The sequence below is a fragment of the Metarhizium album genome (genome assembly GCF_000804445.1).
Source record: "Metarhizium album ARSEF 1941 chromosome Unknown scaffold_6, whole genome shotgun sequence".
Lineage (NCBI taxonomy): Eukaryota > Fungi > Ascomycota > Sordariomycetes > Hypocreales > Clavicipitaceae > Metarhizium > Metarhizium album.
The window spans coordinates 1,043,805-1,059,029 of record NW_024467580.1 but is presented as its reverse complement, the minus strand read 5'-3'; the positions used below and the strand labels follow the sequence as shown (position 1 = coordinate 1,059,029).

The 15,225-nt window shown below is 52.8% G+C and overlaps 6 protein-coding genes across 6 annotated transcripts; 2 read left to right on the top strand and 4 right to left on the bottom strand.

The window, feature by feature from the left end:
• Positions 1-522: 522 nt before the first annotated feature.
• MAM_03414 (Glycerol-3-phosphate dehydrogenase) lies at positions 523-1,895 on the bottom strand (the record flags this gene model as incomplete). Its single annotated transcript, XM_040822213.1, has 2 exons — positions 523-1,732; positions 1,825-1,895. The coding sequence occupies 2 exons, from the start codon at positions 1,893-1,895 to the stop codon at positions 523-525; spliced, it is 1,281 nt and encodes a 426-aa protein (XP_040680018.1).
• A 1,054-nt stretch (positions 1,896-2,949) lies between these two features.
• MAM_03413 (gliotoxin biosynthesis protein GliK) lies at positions 2,950-4,005 on the bottom strand (the record flags this gene model as incomplete). Its single annotated transcript, XM_040822212.1, has 1 exon — positions 2,950-4,005. The coding sequence occupies one exon, from the start codon at positions 4,003-4,005 to the stop codon at positions 2,950-2,952; it is 1,056 nt and encodes a 351-aa protein (XP_040680017.1).
• Positions 4,006-8,664: 4,659 nt separating this feature from the next.
• Positions 8,665-10,011, top strand: MAM_03412 (Ulp1 protease family protein; the record flags this gene model as incomplete). The annotated part of the gene is made up of 3 exons (XM_040822211.1): positions 8,665-8,925; positions 9,241-9,905; positions 9,963-10,011. The coding sequence occupies 3 exons, from the start codon at positions 8,665-8,667 to the stop codon at positions 10,009-10,011; spliced, it is 975 nt and encodes a 324-aa protein (XP_040680016.1).
• A 1,119-nt stretch (positions 10,012-11,130) lies between these two features.
• MAM_03411 (uncharacterized protein) lies at positions 11,131-11,838 on the bottom strand (the record flags this gene model as incomplete). Its single annotated transcript, XM_040822210.1, has 1 exon — positions 11,131-11,838. One exon carries the CDS (start codon positions 11,836-11,838, stop codon positions 11,131-11,133), a length of 708 nt encoding a protein of 235 aa, XP_040680015.1.
• A 289-nt stretch (positions 11,839-12,127) lies between these two features.
• On the top strand, positions 12,128-13,653 carry MAM_03410 (Molybdenum cofactor biosynthesis, MoeB; the record flags this gene model as incomplete). Its single annotated transcript, XM_040822209.1, has 3 exons — positions 12,128-12,323; positions 12,411-12,624; positions 12,699-13,653. The coding sequence occupies 3 exons, from the start codon at positions 12,128-12,130 to the stop codon at positions 13,651-13,653; spliced, it is 1,365 nt and encodes a 454-aa protein (XP_040680014.1).
• A 295-nt stretch (positions 13,654-13,948) lies between these two features.
• On the bottom strand, positions 13,949-15,094 carry MAM_03409 (Presequence translocated-associated motor subunit pam17; the record flags this gene model as incomplete). Its single annotated transcript, XM_040822208.1, has 3 exons — positions 13,949-14,076; positions 14,117-15,009; positions 15,066-15,094. The coding sequence occupies 3 exons, from the start codon at positions 15,092-15,094 to the stop codon at positions 13,949-13,951; spliced, it is 1,050 nt and encodes a 349-aa protein (XP_040680013.1).
• Between the last annotated feature and the right edge of the window lie 131 nt (positions 15,095-15,225).

The following is a 15,225-nucleotide window of genomic DNA, read 5'->3' as shown; positions in this document are numbered from 1 at the left end:
GATACCCGGACACTCAACTCCAATACGTTGAAGTCAATGGCGTAGGTCATCTGTCTGTTATATATCCCACGCCATAGATCTGGCTCGAGTGGCTGCATCAGCGTTTCGCACAGCGAGGTCCTGTTGAGAGAAACGACACTTGCAGTCAGCATGAGATTGGTTCGACGGCACCTCGGCTTTTACATGGTTACCAGCGCGAGCTGCACTATTTCTCGGAGTTTTCTTTAGACGCTTACCAAGTGGCATGACAACAGTTTGCATAACCATGACGACTCCTCGAATCACGGCTGCATGCAGCCTTAATAACTAATATATGCTCGAAATAAGAGAGTGCCAAGGTGCGCCGTAAATACTGTCCGTGTGAAATCCCTGCCTCCTTCGTGCATGTAGTTCAATGTCCCTTATCCACTCTGGTCGTAACAATGTGCTAACAGGAATAACTCCAGTTCCTTCCGAGCGAGATGACTAGTTGTCCGAGTCCCAGGTACTCTCTCCAAAATAACGACATATATATATAGTTCTTCACGCACCATCTGTGACCTGTGCCACCAAGTTCGGGATATCATCGACCTGTCTCTCGTTGAGCAAAATGTCGTTGACCGCTGTGAACAAGGGGTATTCCTTCTCCAAACCACGAGCTTTTAAAAAGCTGTTGACCTCATAGGCTGTAGTCGTTCCCTGCAGCTTCTGCCCATTCAGGTCTTGTTGTTCCACTTCATCAACTGTGATGCCCTTCTCAACGGCCTTTTTGGCGCAACGAAAGTTTCGTCCGCCAGAGGAGGATGTAATCAAATCGGCCACACCAGCAGAGGTTTCGGTGAAGGTTTGGCTCTGTACTGTTTCACCGAAGAATTCCTTTCCGAATTTTACCATTTCCATCAAGCCAATTCGCATAATCGCAGCCTTGGCGTTATCGCCCCAGCCCCTACCGTCAACAAAACCAGCTGCCAAAGCAACAATATTCTTCAAGGCACCACCAAGCGATACACCGGCAACATCGGACACCATCTGAACATGGAAGTACGGGCGATGGAATAGAGTACGGAAGCAATCATGATCCAGGGGCGGATACTCAGCGGGGACACCAGTAAGCTTGGTTTTGGACGTCCGGCCTCTGCAATCTCTGTGCGAAACGTCCTGCAGGTCGGTAACAGTAATGCCAGGGTTGGGACTGCCAGACCGTGGCGAGGGATTTCTGCTATTGTCCATCGGTGGCGGGTCGTAGGCGATGGTGGTCTCTGACCACTTCTCGGCAGCAATCTCGCTGGCGATGTTGGCTCCACTCAAGGCGCCGACGTAAATATTCAAGCCGTCACCAATCCACTCACTGAACAGGCTGACACCGTCGTCGGTGACGTTGACGCCCTTGATACAGCTGATGCCGCGCGCAAAGGGTAAGATGTGGCCTCGCAGCTGGTCGCAGACCTTGGCGATGAACTGATGGGGTAGGTTGAAGACGAGGATGGTGGAGTCCCTGACGGCATCGACGAGTGAGGGATTGGCGATGATGTTGGAGGGGAGAGCAATGCCAGGCAGGTACTTGACATTTTCGTGATGTTTGTTGATAATGGACGTCAGTTTCTGGGCCTTGTCGCCAACAGCTGGATCGTAGTGCTTCGAGCAGCTGGGTATGACGACCTCTTCCTCAAACACCCACATCTGGACATCCTCCTCGAAGACGTCATGATGCTGCTTCGCGTTCTCGGCAACAATCTTGGCAATGGTAGAGCCCCTTTGGAGAGAGAAACAGGTTAGATGCCACTTCACGGTTTCAGGAAAGTATGCGTCGGGTAAGCCAAAGGCCACGCAGCTGCGTGCACCTACCAATTGCCGGATCCTACAATAGTGACCTTGTGCTTCTTCTCATGACCACCAAGAAACCCATTGCTCATCATTTTGGCGTTTGTTGCAGAGTAGAGACGGACAGGTGAGGTGCAGGAATGCAAGCGACGTAGTTGGACAGAATACCGCGAAATGCGTGGTCGCAACATACAATAAACGCGGCAAAGCAGGAATCTGGAAGCAGGAAGGAGCCACGCTTCAATTTATGCTGAGCGCTGGGCAAAGAGAAAATGTTGGTCGGCATCCACGATGCATGGCTCGGAACAACCCCTCTGGTGGCACAGCGGCGCGGCATCGAACTGAAGGATAGGCAAGGTGCAAGTTCAACACTTCACCGCTTGCCCCTTGGAGCTTAGCGCCCAACAGTTGGTTCGTGTTGGGGGAAAGTTGCCGTCACCCGAGATGCGAGGCAAAGAGAGAGAGCACTCCGACTGTGCCATCACATGCAACATCGATGCGCAAATAGTCTGGTCAGTTATCCAGGAACCAATTCTGGCGACCCGCATCTAGTCGTAGCCAGGCAGTGACATCTGAGTCATTGCAAGTTCGCTCTGACAAGTCGCAAGAGACCCGCCCTGTGTGTGCGAACCATGGCTTGTTGGGATGAATTGCCACCGGACTTCACATGACGGATACCAGCGCAATGGTGTCAAAGGATTCTCCCAGGGTTCCGCTGTCTGCCGCGGGACACCTAGTCGTTGAATGGAGAAACCCATGGCCTCCCTGCGCGTCCGTTGCATGACAGCAGGTTTTATGAAATGCCCGAGCCGAGGATTTGCTGGTCTTTCGTTCATTTACGTACTCCCCCTATGCTCCCCGGTCCTCCATCTTGCACCAGAGCCGAGGCGCGGCGAGATATTTCAGGATAAAACGTCAGATTACATGTGCCAAAGTTTCCTGCCCGGAAAGCTCTTCTTACAGGGTCCGTGCTGGAACTTTTACGCTGCCCCTAGGCCGTGGCAAGACATGAGCAAGCTCAAAGATGATGAAACTGGCATCTTTAAATAATATTATATATTCAAGATCTAAACTATATCAACTATATGCAGGCATTTGACAATGACGTGATATTCCGAGCTTCATCAGTCCTTAGTTGTGCGTGATATGTTACACACTCCAGCGCCCGTTGTCCATACTTTGCGCATCCCTCAGGAGCTTGTTCCTTTCATCCTCCTCGGTCCTCTCGCCATCGCCGAAGATGGGCTTGAAAGCAGCGTCGTACGACATCCACATCATGTTGAACATCAGTGATACACAACTCGCAAGCCAAGGTGGGAGCTGGCCTCTCTCATCCGACAAAAATCTGGCCATGAGGAAGAATATCAACAGCGGAGACCACAGTGCCATGAAGAAATATCGGCCAACTTTCTGAGTCCATCTTGTTGCAATATACGGGTGCAGCGACGCCAGGTATTGCTGATAACTGGTGGGCAGGTTGTGTTCCCTTCCGCCATCCCGGAGTAAGTTCAGGTAACGCAAGCTAGCCTGAGCATAATTAGGGTCTGGTCTTTGCCGCCCATCAAACACACGTTGCCACCACTTTCTCTCATCATATTCGTTCAATTTGTTAGCTGCATATAACGTCCTTGCGAGAAAAGGGGTAGGCTCATTGGGAACTGTGTTCTTCGGGGCGATGGGATAGCAGGGAACGACGATCTCCTTGTAGCTGTAGCCTGCGCCCTCTGTGCTCAATATTGTTCTGTAGTCCTCCTGAGTAACCTCGTATACCACACCGATGAGACCACCATTCCATTCCATATCCTGATGAATCAATTCGGCTTCGGTTTCCTTCGTCTTGTATGGCGCATCCCGAAATCCTATGTTCGCGAAACATGGCTCCACGTATGGCACTCCCGCGAGATCAAATGTGAGACGTACGCTGGGAGCCGTTACATTTACTTGCGACAGAGGTCGAATGCCTCGGACACCGAGAAATGTTTTTGCACACATATTGGAGCCATATGCCAGATACAAAACAGTGTCAGCTGCCGACGCGTCGGGGATGAGGTGGTCATCTGTGAAAACTTTCGCAAGGCGTTCTGGTGAGGTTGTTGAGACTGAGACGATTGAAGGGTATGATCCTCGAGCAGGTTCTCGGGTTGAGACTCGCACCTCATCCAACGCCGCCAACGCCGCCGACTGCACATTGGCTAGAGGCGGCATGATGATTGTGGACTCAGATGCTATTTCCAATAGACTTGGTTGGAAACAAAAACATAGAGGTTTCGACCGCACTCTCCTAGTCTGTGCCATATGGCGTTCGCAGTTAGGAGTAGCTAGATCCATCGTTCTACAGAGCGGCAGGAAAAGAAACAATGGGCACCAAGGGGGCTTTTGTGCTCAGCCCAACCATTTTAAAAAGCGCTAATGGAGTTACGTAGCCGACTCCGCGTCACTTCCTGGGGTTGATCGGCCAGTCGCAAATGTCAAGCCAATCGCATCTGTGCCAGTAGTCCAAAGGGACGAACCGACCGTCCGGATTCCATCATGACAGCAAGAGATGGAATGTCGGCGTTCAAGATAGCCAGCCTTTTCAATTCCATCTCTGATTCCCCCCGAGAGCAGAAATATGCCGCATGCTCAGTTGTGGGATTGTGTCTCAAGCAAATGGACGGCGAAAGGCAAGGCGTTGTCAATGTCCGATAAATTCAATTCCGCTTGTGGAGCTTTGGTTGATCATGTGTTTTCTAGAAAATGAAATCAACGCCTGCCCTCGAAACAGTTAACGGGTTCTTCGTGGGGCATTCAAGCTGGCGAATTGAATTGAATGGGGTGAGTTCTAAAGACAAACGGACGCAAGATCAGTGTTCTGTCAAAATGGACCTTTCATCGATTCTCGACCATGACATATCCAGTAGCTCCTTCCTATTCGCGACGAACACGGTGCAATTGCTCCTTCCTCATCCAACTGTCTTAATTTATTACTCGTGAAAAGACGGAGAAACCTTCCCACGAAAATGACAAAATTTCTCTTGCAGTATGTTTCCTTTTCTCTACTTATGGCGACGTGACACATCCAACGGCCTCTGCTGTGACTCGCGTGCTCTCGAAATTGTCTGGCCACCATGCCCCGAAATAAGAACTTGGCTGCCTCAAAGTCTGCATCAAAGAAACAGGCAAGGAAGCAGTTAGAGCTGCAGTCAGTGCAATTAGAAGAATTAGAAACCACCCCAACGAGCCATCATGAGAAGTCGCCTTTTCCACCCACAAGACAGGAAAACCGTGCCAGTTATACAGATTGTCATTATACCGGTCAGTTAGCTGATCCAGATGAGTTCGAGGACGGTATTGACGATAATGACTTGGCCAAACTCGATGGGGTGCCAAGAAGCCCTAGTACTCCCAGGAGAAGAGACATTGTCTGGTCTGAAAAGGATTCTGAGACACACAGGAGCTCATCCATGTCCTCTCAGGAAGAGGAGCAATCAGGACAAGTTTTCGGGTATATTGGGCATGATGCCCCGTTTACCAGTCCTCCATCTGGACATGACGCTCTTCCCGATACCCTCCCTCTGCCAGCAGCCGCAGGAAATTTTCCAACCGCTCATTACCAAAGCCAACTGGCACAACATGTGGACTTTTCCGAGACTGCATCCACAGCTTATCGCAGCTCTCCATTTGGAAGGAGTCATGCCTCCAGAAAATCAGTCACAACATCACGGCCTGCCTCGACTCACAAAACGGTCGCAGTAAATCTTGTTGGAACGCAACTTCTAGAGCCAGATCTAGTGGACAAAGACACCCCTCCTCGACTTATCGACAGCAGGATAGGACCAGAGAAGAACTCAGATCGAGATGCATCACCCTTGCAGGTTGCTGGCGGAATGGTGCCATTGACCTGCCCTCCATTTCAACCCAATGGCCCAAATCTTGAGGCAGAAAGCGGCCAGACGGGCAGGACCTTGGAGTTGGGAGACATTTTGTCAGAACCTATCCTACTGAATCGGTCTAATGTTGACCGAGTGAGCAACTCGCACGCTTCCGCTCTGTCCTGTGACGCCAAACCCCGGAAGAGACGCAAACAGCGACCTAAAACTCCTCTTCAGTTCGATGAAGATACTCAAGAGGTCAAATCAGTATCGCAGCAGCCACTATACAGGAAGTTGTATAAAAGGCCTCAACACAGAGACGAACAAAGCGCAATCAATCAAGAGGAAACGCGCAGCAAAAAGCGCAAAAACAAGGCTTCAAACGATAAAAATTTACAAAAGAAAGCAAAAGGCGCAATCATCGAGTGCACAGAGTCCCCGATTGTCGACGACGATACAAATAGGCAATACACCAGCCGGCCATGCAGTCCTGACCCTCGGCCGCCCTTCCGAGATAGGTGTAACGACAAATTGTCTCGTAATATCACGGAAGAAAAAAAGTCTCAGCTTAAGAGCCCGGAGCTGTCGCAGAAAATTTGCTTAGACGAGTCCGAAAAGACTGGCATTGAAGTTGTGTCACGACAGTCGAATCATGCTTGTCCAGGACGCCCAATCGTACAAATTACCGAGTCTACAGAGACTGTCGGTGACTCTATTATTGTTGCAACCGACCAGGAGGGAACAGATCAGGAAACTACAGCAGCAGAAGCGAACCAAAATTTTGCTTTACTTGACTTGCATATCAAGGGCTGCCACCCTACGGATGCCGAAGGCGAAGGGGGTCTGTGCGTTTTCACGGATGACGGTAAAAAGGCAAGGTCAGATGCTGGTACAACTACAATCACAAGTGCCTCTTCCAAATCTGGTGAATTTCTAGTCTCCCGGCCACAATTTTTAACTAAGTCGCAAGCAGTTAAAAACGGCACTAACAGACGGGTTGGTCAAAACTTCAGTGTGAGTGAAAAGGGCAGCCCTGTTCTGTGGCAACAGCAAGAGAACAGGGTTGATGCATCTCCTACAAAAGATTCAAGCGTCACTTTCTCAAATGAAAACGTTGCCGGTGCAATCCATGGACAATCCGCGGCACAAAAGTGCCACAAGACCTCTGAGAATCGCCATATCTTGATGCAACAGGCTGATGAATGGGATCCTGCCAAGGGGAAATTCGAGTGCATGCAAAGTCGCAGCTTAAGAAAACACAGAGAACATGCCGAACTGCTACCATCCATGTTATCTGATTTTAAAAAAAAACAAACGACATGTTCCGTCAAAAACAAGACTGAACATCAATCTCAGACTGTTCCCGCACCTGATAGAAGCCGACAGCAGCTTCATGAATTAGTCGATGTACGTTTCCCTACAGCATAGTTGCATGAAATTATGCCATCAAGTGTCTAATTGGTAGCAGATAGTTTTAAAACGAGTCGACTCAAAAGTCGAGGAGATACTGGCAGTACAGGATGGATACAAGCAAGCTGGTGCTCGTTGCTTAGAAAAGATACAGTCTCGGTTCCTTGGAGAACGCAGTGTTATAGTTGACGACGCCAGCAATCACGCAAGGAGGTTTCACAGTCTTGCCTCCAGAGGGGTAAAGCTGGTTAATAGTAACGGCGGGAAAGGAAGTGAATTGTTGCAGGGTCTGCAACAGACGATATTGCAACGAGCTTCGCTATACGAACATGCTGGTTCAGCGTTAGAGGCTCTGCATGAGCGGCTCATGGCAAGCGACTATGGCGAAGAGCAAAACGCCTGTCGCTCATGAATCCGTGACATTGGAGCTATAGGGTTGAGCAAGAGTTTTGACGACATATGATCAGATGCAGGGTGTGGAAAAGTTATAGTATTTAGGGTGCGGCTGCTGAGGGCCAACAGGTCCAAAGAGTCTGCTTGATTGGAATGGAGGGTGTCACACGATAGCGGGCACCTTGGCTACGTATGTCAATGATACTAGAGCGAATCGTGTGCCTCGTGCGACAGAATTACGTATTTTTGTTGATGTCGAGGAGAGATGTGCGGGGTCTGGGGGAGCGGCCTCCGTACGATTCTAGCCATCTGCTGTCGAGTCAAGCCTGTCAAACAACCTCAGACCGGTCTTCGTATAACGAAAAACCGAAGATATTATATGCAAGCATGAGTAGGAGACACAGCATGTTCTTCATTACTTGCAGTTGCGATCGGCCCGGTCGCCGTAGAAGATTGCCTGCCTGCCGAATACGGGGACGTGGCGGTGGGGCAGCGCGCAAGTTCGCTGAATTGACGACGCCTTATGACAGCACTTGAGGACAGTGCACACGTGCGCCTAGCAGGTAAGTACTTTTAAGTACTCCGTAGCTTGGAAGTTAACTGTGACAGTAGCGGCTCCTGACGTCGACGCAGAGCAAACAGGTGTCGCTAGCCTAGTCCGCTATGACCACAGGCACTAGGGCTAGATACTACGCAGTACTCCGTAGGTACTTGGGGGCCATGTTCGACCTAGAAGCACGCAGGCCTGGGACCGGTGCTCTCTCGGTTATTTCGCTGGGCTCGGCTCGAGGGCCGCGCGCTGTCAGCGGCCTCACGTCCATACACGAGATACCAAAACTTACTCAGGTACCTCGGTAGCTCCAAAAGTAGGTGCTTAGCTTGACCTACGTCGGTAGTAAAACTTCTAAAGTTGCTACACCTACCTGCCAGGCACTGGACACTTGCATGCACGCACATGGCTCAACTACAGTACTTATTACTTCTTACTAAAGTACTTAAGGTACCAAGGTAAGTAACAAATCTGGCACTCGGTACTTACATAAGTACTTAAGTAGGTACCTGGGAGGTAGTCCTTTGCTGCTCCCTACTTCCTTCCCTATCCCACCACTGGACCTTCCTGCTGTCCAGCAAACAGGCAACAACAGTCCGGCACCCGGGCGCCCCAGTTCGCTAGTCCCTACCGTGGCTCTGCCCCGCTTTTCAAGTCATCATGAGGAGGACCCCCGTCTGCCTCTGGGGTTTTTTTCCCCCTCTTGAAAGCACCCGCTTCTATCACGGCTTGTCAATTATTCGTTCAAGGCATCACCACAGCTCCAGCTCCGCCGACGCATCTAGTTCCACGCTCTCCATTCCGTCTGAGGGCTGCGTCGAGGCTGGCAGCAAGGGAAGCGCAGGCTCCCAAACGAAGTCCATGACCAAAACCAACAAGATGCCCTTTCGACAACGCATGGCCCGCCACTTTGGCGATTCGGTACGTTGGAGAGTCTCATTATCCTTGTTTCATCCTGCGGTGCCTGGGCTCAGCTGGGATACCCGTGCGCGCCTCACCGCCGTCTGGAGTCGCTTGTTTATCCAAAGCTTCGTTCGTCGTACTTTGACAATGTGCCGTTGTGCTGCGCGCACACGTCGAGAGTACACCTCTACCCTCTTTTATTTGACGCCGCGATTCTTCTCATCCCTGCCCTCACTCATTACGCACCCAGGTGGACAACCAATGTCCTACATGCCGTGCTTCATCTCGCTTCATTTACCTGAAAAAGTTGGCTAACTAAGTGTCCCGGGACAGCTTTCACCTGAAAAATCCTACTTGAGTTACTACGACGTATTGTTGACCGTTGAAGACATCAAGTCGCTTAAAAATGACTGGCTTACGGATAACAATATTGCCTTCTGGGAGGAATATCTCGAACGGGAGACTTTGCCTCGCTACCCCCAAGCCAGGATTGTGCTGCTGCGTCCGAGTATGAGTTTCCTTCTGATGAAGGAGCCTGATATTCGTCATGTCCGCTCTGCGCTGCCCGACTTTTCCAAAGTTACCCACGTCTTCCTCCCAATCAACGATAATCGCAACGTGAGCGTTGCCGAGGGCGGCAGCCATTGGTCACTGCTGCTGGTGTCACTACTAGATGGCATCGCCTTTCATTATGATTCCCTTGGCGGAGCAAACTTCGCCGAAGCCAACCTGGCTACGCGCCGGATGGGCGAGGTTGTTGGACGACCGATGCGTTTTATCAATCTTGAGGACTCACCTCAACAAGAGAATGGTAGCGATTGCGGCGTCTTCGTTTGTCTCTTGATGCGCCACTTACTGGTCAAGCGCCTGCTAAGTGCCAATGCCCGAGAAAAGGTCTCTATGAGCATGGCGGGCAAAATGGTCGATAGTAACGGCGGCCGGAAGGAGATGATGCGCATCATTGAGAACCTTCGCAAGGAGGGAGAACGTAGACGATCGTAAGTGTCTCTTGGACAGAGCACACGACGCAATCAGCTAATACGCAATCCTCACAGCCGGAGCGCAAGCCCCTTTACCAACAAGACGCCTCCGCGGATTGAATAGAGCTCGGCTCGCCATGGCACCTGCAGCGCACTTGGCCAAGTATCACAGCAAACGAAGGACAGCCTTGAGGACAGCGAGACCGACAGTCAAGATAACTCTTTACGACGTTCCATCCGGTTCAAGGTATGCCGACATGTACATTTTAAACACCACACCCGGTCAGCAAGTCTGCGTAGGAATGAACGCAACAGCGATTCCTCACCCGGAGACGGAACCACTACTAGCCTTAGCAACTCGACAGCCGCTCGATTCCATGATGCCAGCGGGTCACAGCCTTCCGCACTGAATGAGATGATCTCAGGTGGCCACCAACTCCAGCGTGATCATAGAGCACGAAGCGGCAGCTTCTGCAGTGACAACTCCTGCGTCTCTGATCGCCTGGCCACGGCTTCAACTCGGAGTATGGAACAAGAAAGCATTAATTCATTTACGATAAGGGTGAAAAGACGTTTACAGGCGGCTCTGGAATAGATTTTCAGCTCTCGTCCACCTTCCACCACACCAAGCTGGCCAAGACGAATGAGCATGTAATATCAAGGTGGCCACTCTCACAAGTACTGGCAAGTTTCTTGGCATTCGTTTGAATTCATTTTGATGCATCATATTTGTGCAATAGCGATTCAGCATGTCCTGTTTGTGTACTGCTTACTTTTCTTTCCTGTTTGTTTTGTTCTGTGGCGTTGGATGGGTATTGCTATGAAGATCTCGGAAGAGCGCTGGCGTTGTGAAGGATTGAAAGAATCATGCCACTTGGCATGAGTACATGGCGGTGACTTTTTAACAATGCCTACGCAGCTACGAAGCACGATTGTTTGATGTAATGGCATCTGGGGCCCAAGAGAGTTGAGGCTGATGATGGACCTGAGCCAGGCAAGATGTGGTACAAGGGTGGACCGTCATGCCATTGAATGCGACAAATATTCAATTATTCCTGTTTTTGAAAAGCGCGATTTGACTGGCTACCCCAACGCCGTTGGCTCCAATGGAAAGAAGATGGTGTAATGACATGGGCAGTAGAAAGACGCAAAACTTGTTTGCATGGGCTGACTTTCCCATTCTATCCCCTGGTGAGGTATCGTAAAAATTTCGTAAGGCGAGGAATATCGCACCATGTTCATCTCATTGGCCAGAAAAGGCGGGATTCTGCTCCATGGTTGCCGAGATATACCCTCTCAAAGCGGCCCAACGATCCGATGTAGCGGTGGGTGTCGCGCGGGACGTTTGTTCCGAAACGCCTTGATGAGCAAAAGATCTTGTCGCCGTCTTGTGGCCGTCCTCATCCACCCTCCTCTGCGTCGTCGTTCTCGCATCATCTGTTGGCTGCAGGGCTGACAGCTTGGCCATGCTCGCCCCAAACCTCTCCATCTCGCCCTTGACGATTCTCTCCTTCCTCTTCAGCGCACCCTTCTTACTCGTCAAGCTCTTGTGCTTCACCTTGCCTGCAAGAACCTCCTCGCCTCCCTCGCCGCTCTTTAGCTCTGGCAGCGCGTCAGCCAGGCCCTCCAACGTGGTCCTGAGCTTGTTCTTGGGGCGGCGGCGCTTGTTCTTGCTGATTTTGGAGGATGTGATTCTCGACACGAACGAGGAGTGCTTCATGGTGCGCTTGTCACGCTTGGAGTTGATGAAGTTGTCGGAGACGCGGGCGTCTGTGCGGAAGACCTTGGATGGGAGGAGGGGATGGATTTGGCCCGTGATGCGTTGCATGCGCAGCGCCCGCGCGGATGGCGCCCTGCTGCTGGCGGGAGGGGGGAGAGGCGCCTGGGAAGGGGGGAGTGAGACTGTCAGTTCTTGCAAGCGCTCATGCCAGAGGGAGGGAGGCCGTACCATTGCGATTTCTGCGGTTCGGTTGGTGTTGACGGCAGAACTGGGAGGATGTCGGAGGTTGGAAGTATGGAAATTTTTGGTGGGGCGAGCCAACAAGTAACGTTAAGTGTTGAGGATGGAGGGGCAGATGCAGAGGCAAACACAAACACGTTCGAACGTTTGGGGCTTTTCCCCCCCTTCGTGCCCTGAAATTGACGGAATCCAGTCTGGGACTCGCGTGCTCTCGATGCTCTTGCTATGATTGCGAAGGGCGGCCACGGTCTGCGATTCAGCCATCTTGCTCGTGGGGGCCATGGACGAAATACGACATCTCCGAGAGGAGATTGCAGCGCGTGAATCGGAGCTGGCCCGTCTGAGGGCGTGCCTCGCCACCAAACAGGCTCACCAAGGCAGGGCTGCTTCTGAAAACAACTGGAAATGGCCGCTTGAGGAAGACGAATACCAGCGTTACGGGCGACAGATGATTGTTCCCAACTTTGGACTGCAAGGTTCGTCGTCAGCCCCGCGAGGGAGCTGTGCTCGCACTACCACCGGGAGCAGAGAGAGCTGACGACGCGTCGCGTGCGTGCGACCAGGTCAACGGGCACTCGGGCGCGCAAAGGTCTTGCTCGTCGGCGCCGGAGGACTCGGCTGCCCGGCGGCCGCGTACCTCGCCGGCTCGGGGGTCGGTGTCCTCGGCCTCGTCGACGGAGACGAGGTCGAAATGTCCAACCTGCACAGGCAGATTGCCCATTCGACCGCCCGCGTGGGCACGTCCAAGGTCGAGAGCGCAATCACGTTCCTCCGCGAGTAAGGCCGCGTCCGGCGACGCCGCGCAACCAATCTTGCATCGGCTGGCCCGTTTCGCTGACGGTCCCGGGCAGGTTGAACCCGAGCGTTACGTACAGGGCTCACGCGACGCATCTCACGCCGCAGAACGCGGGGGCCATCGTTTCGCAGTATCACCTGGTCCTCGACTGCACCGACCACCCGACGTCTCGCTATCTCATATCCGACGTCTGCGTGCTCCTCGGGAAGCCGCTGGTGTCTGCGGCGGCCTTCCAGACGTCGGGGCAGCTCATTGTGCTGAACAGCCCGGCCGGCAGGGGGCCCTGCTACCGGTGCGTGTTTCCCAGACCGCCTCCCCCCGAGAGCGTCGTTGGCTGCGGCGAAGGCGGCATCGTCGGCCCCGTCGTCGGCGTCATGGGCGTCCTGCAGGCGCTCGAGGCCATTAAGCTCGTGTGCGGCGCTGGCCGGGGACCGGCGGATTCTGCCCAGGCAGAGATTCGGCCGACCATGTTGCTCTTCAATGGCGTGACGGACGGTGCGCCCTTCAGGTCGGTCCGTATGAGAGGCAGGCGCAGTGAATGCTCTGCCTGCGGCGAGAACGCGCAGCTGACTCTGGAGCGCTTGGCGTCGTCGATGGACTACGTTCAGTTCTGCGGTGTGACGAGGCCGGTGCGGTTGCTGCGGCCGGAGGAGCGCGTCACGGCCCAGGAGTACCAGCGGCTGGCTGCCAGCGGCGCGACCCATGTGCTCGTGGACGTGAGGGACAAGGAGCACTTCAGCTTGTCGCACATTCCTGGATCTATCAATGTTCCTATAGGTCGCTTCACGAGTCATCGTGGTGGTGACACGCTGCCCGAGGGCATCCCGGCGGATCTGCCTGCCGATGTGCCGATATATGTTGTGTGTCGGGTGGGCAACGATTCACAAATTGCGGCTGCAAAATTGAAGGAGTTGGGTTTGGATCGCAATGGGCATCGTTTTGTGGGAGACATTTTGGGGGGACTGAGGTCTTGGAAAGACAGTGTTGATGATTCACTACCATTTCTGTAAATGGCCTCGTGTAAACATGATATAAAAAAAATACAAAAATACAAAATGATACACGGAAAGCGAGAGCCGAGCTATTAAGAGCTGGGAGAGTAGATGAGTAGATGTACACCGTGATGAGATGATGCTATATTGCTACAACGAGAGTTGGGGCACATGATTTCTCTTTCGCCTCGTCTCAGCGCTCCGTACATCAAGGTAGTCGGCACAACCACCTCTTTAAGCTATTACGCGGATATTTCTCTTCTGCCCAGTCCATCTGGAGCGAACGGGTTGCCAGCATACAGCAGAAACTTCATTACACAAACGCTCTGGTCTTCTTCTTGTTGAATGCCCGCTGGTCCTTGAGCCACTGTCGGTATCCAGAGACGCTTTGGATCTTTTCGCCGTAGAAATCGGGCACTGCAGGAGCGTTGGTCTGTATTTCTGGAGACTAATGGTCAAAGGAGAAATTAGCTGGACGTACCTGGATTACCGGCACTGGAGTTGGAGGGGTCCACTCGGTTCTTCTTCACCCTCGCGAAAAACTCCGTCTCCTTGTTCATCATTTGGGCCTTGAGGCGGTGGTTCATGAGGTAAAACACCTGGTTTCCGATGCTGGGGCCGATGAGCCACCCCATGGCCGCACAAGCCAGCGTCATCAGCCCCAGAGTGACGAAGGGGTCCAGAGGAATTTGTACCACGACAGGCTCTGCCATGCCCGTGGACAGCAGAATAGCACCGCCGGCGCCACCAAGCAGGCCGGTCGTGACGGAGAAGAACAGCTGGATACGTCGCCGGCGAAGCCGCAACTTGAAAAAGGAGTCCCAGTCGAGTGAGGACGTGGGCCCGGATGGAGAGGCAGAAGGCCTGGGGGAAGCTCCCGAGCTAGTCGCTGACGGAAAAGCGCTAGCAAAGCATCGAGCTTGTGAAGCAATCGTCATGGGCGAGGTGGCGCGGGCCCGGGGAACCAGTGGGAGCATGGATCTGCAAGATCCAGATCGAGCGAGACTGCTGCTGTGTAATGTCAAGGAGATTGCACGGCTACTTGGTTGCAAGGGGGCGGCGGTCGACATGGGAGTTTTCGAGCAGCATCGGAGGACGGCAGTATGAGACTTGCTGGAGGTGGCTCTGGGCAGGCGCAGAGCCAGATTCTTGAAAGACGAAGCCATGGCAGGGATTTGGAGCACGTCCCTCGAGTGGCCCGTCAAAGCATTGATGGAGGTTCGTCTGGCAATCGAGGATAGAGTTGGAGAGTCGAACTTGGGAGGGAAGCTGTTGTTGGCACTCGTGATCGGGGGAGCGTTGGAGAGGATGAAAATGCCCGTCGCTGGATCGGGAAGCAGGCGGCGTGTCGATTTGCTAGCGGCAGAAGCCCGGCTGAGGGCGCCGCTTGTGCCGTGTGCAACATCGACGGAGTACCGAGTACGAAGTACATGCAGGGGAGGGCATCTTCTCTGGCCATGATGAACCCAACAACAGAACATCAAAGGGTGAGCAGGGCTTCTTTTCATATTCTTTTCTTGCCTAGGCTGCCAATTTAAGTTACCAGAGCATTGACGTGTTAAACGGACTAGGGAGCTTCCGCCTGACTAG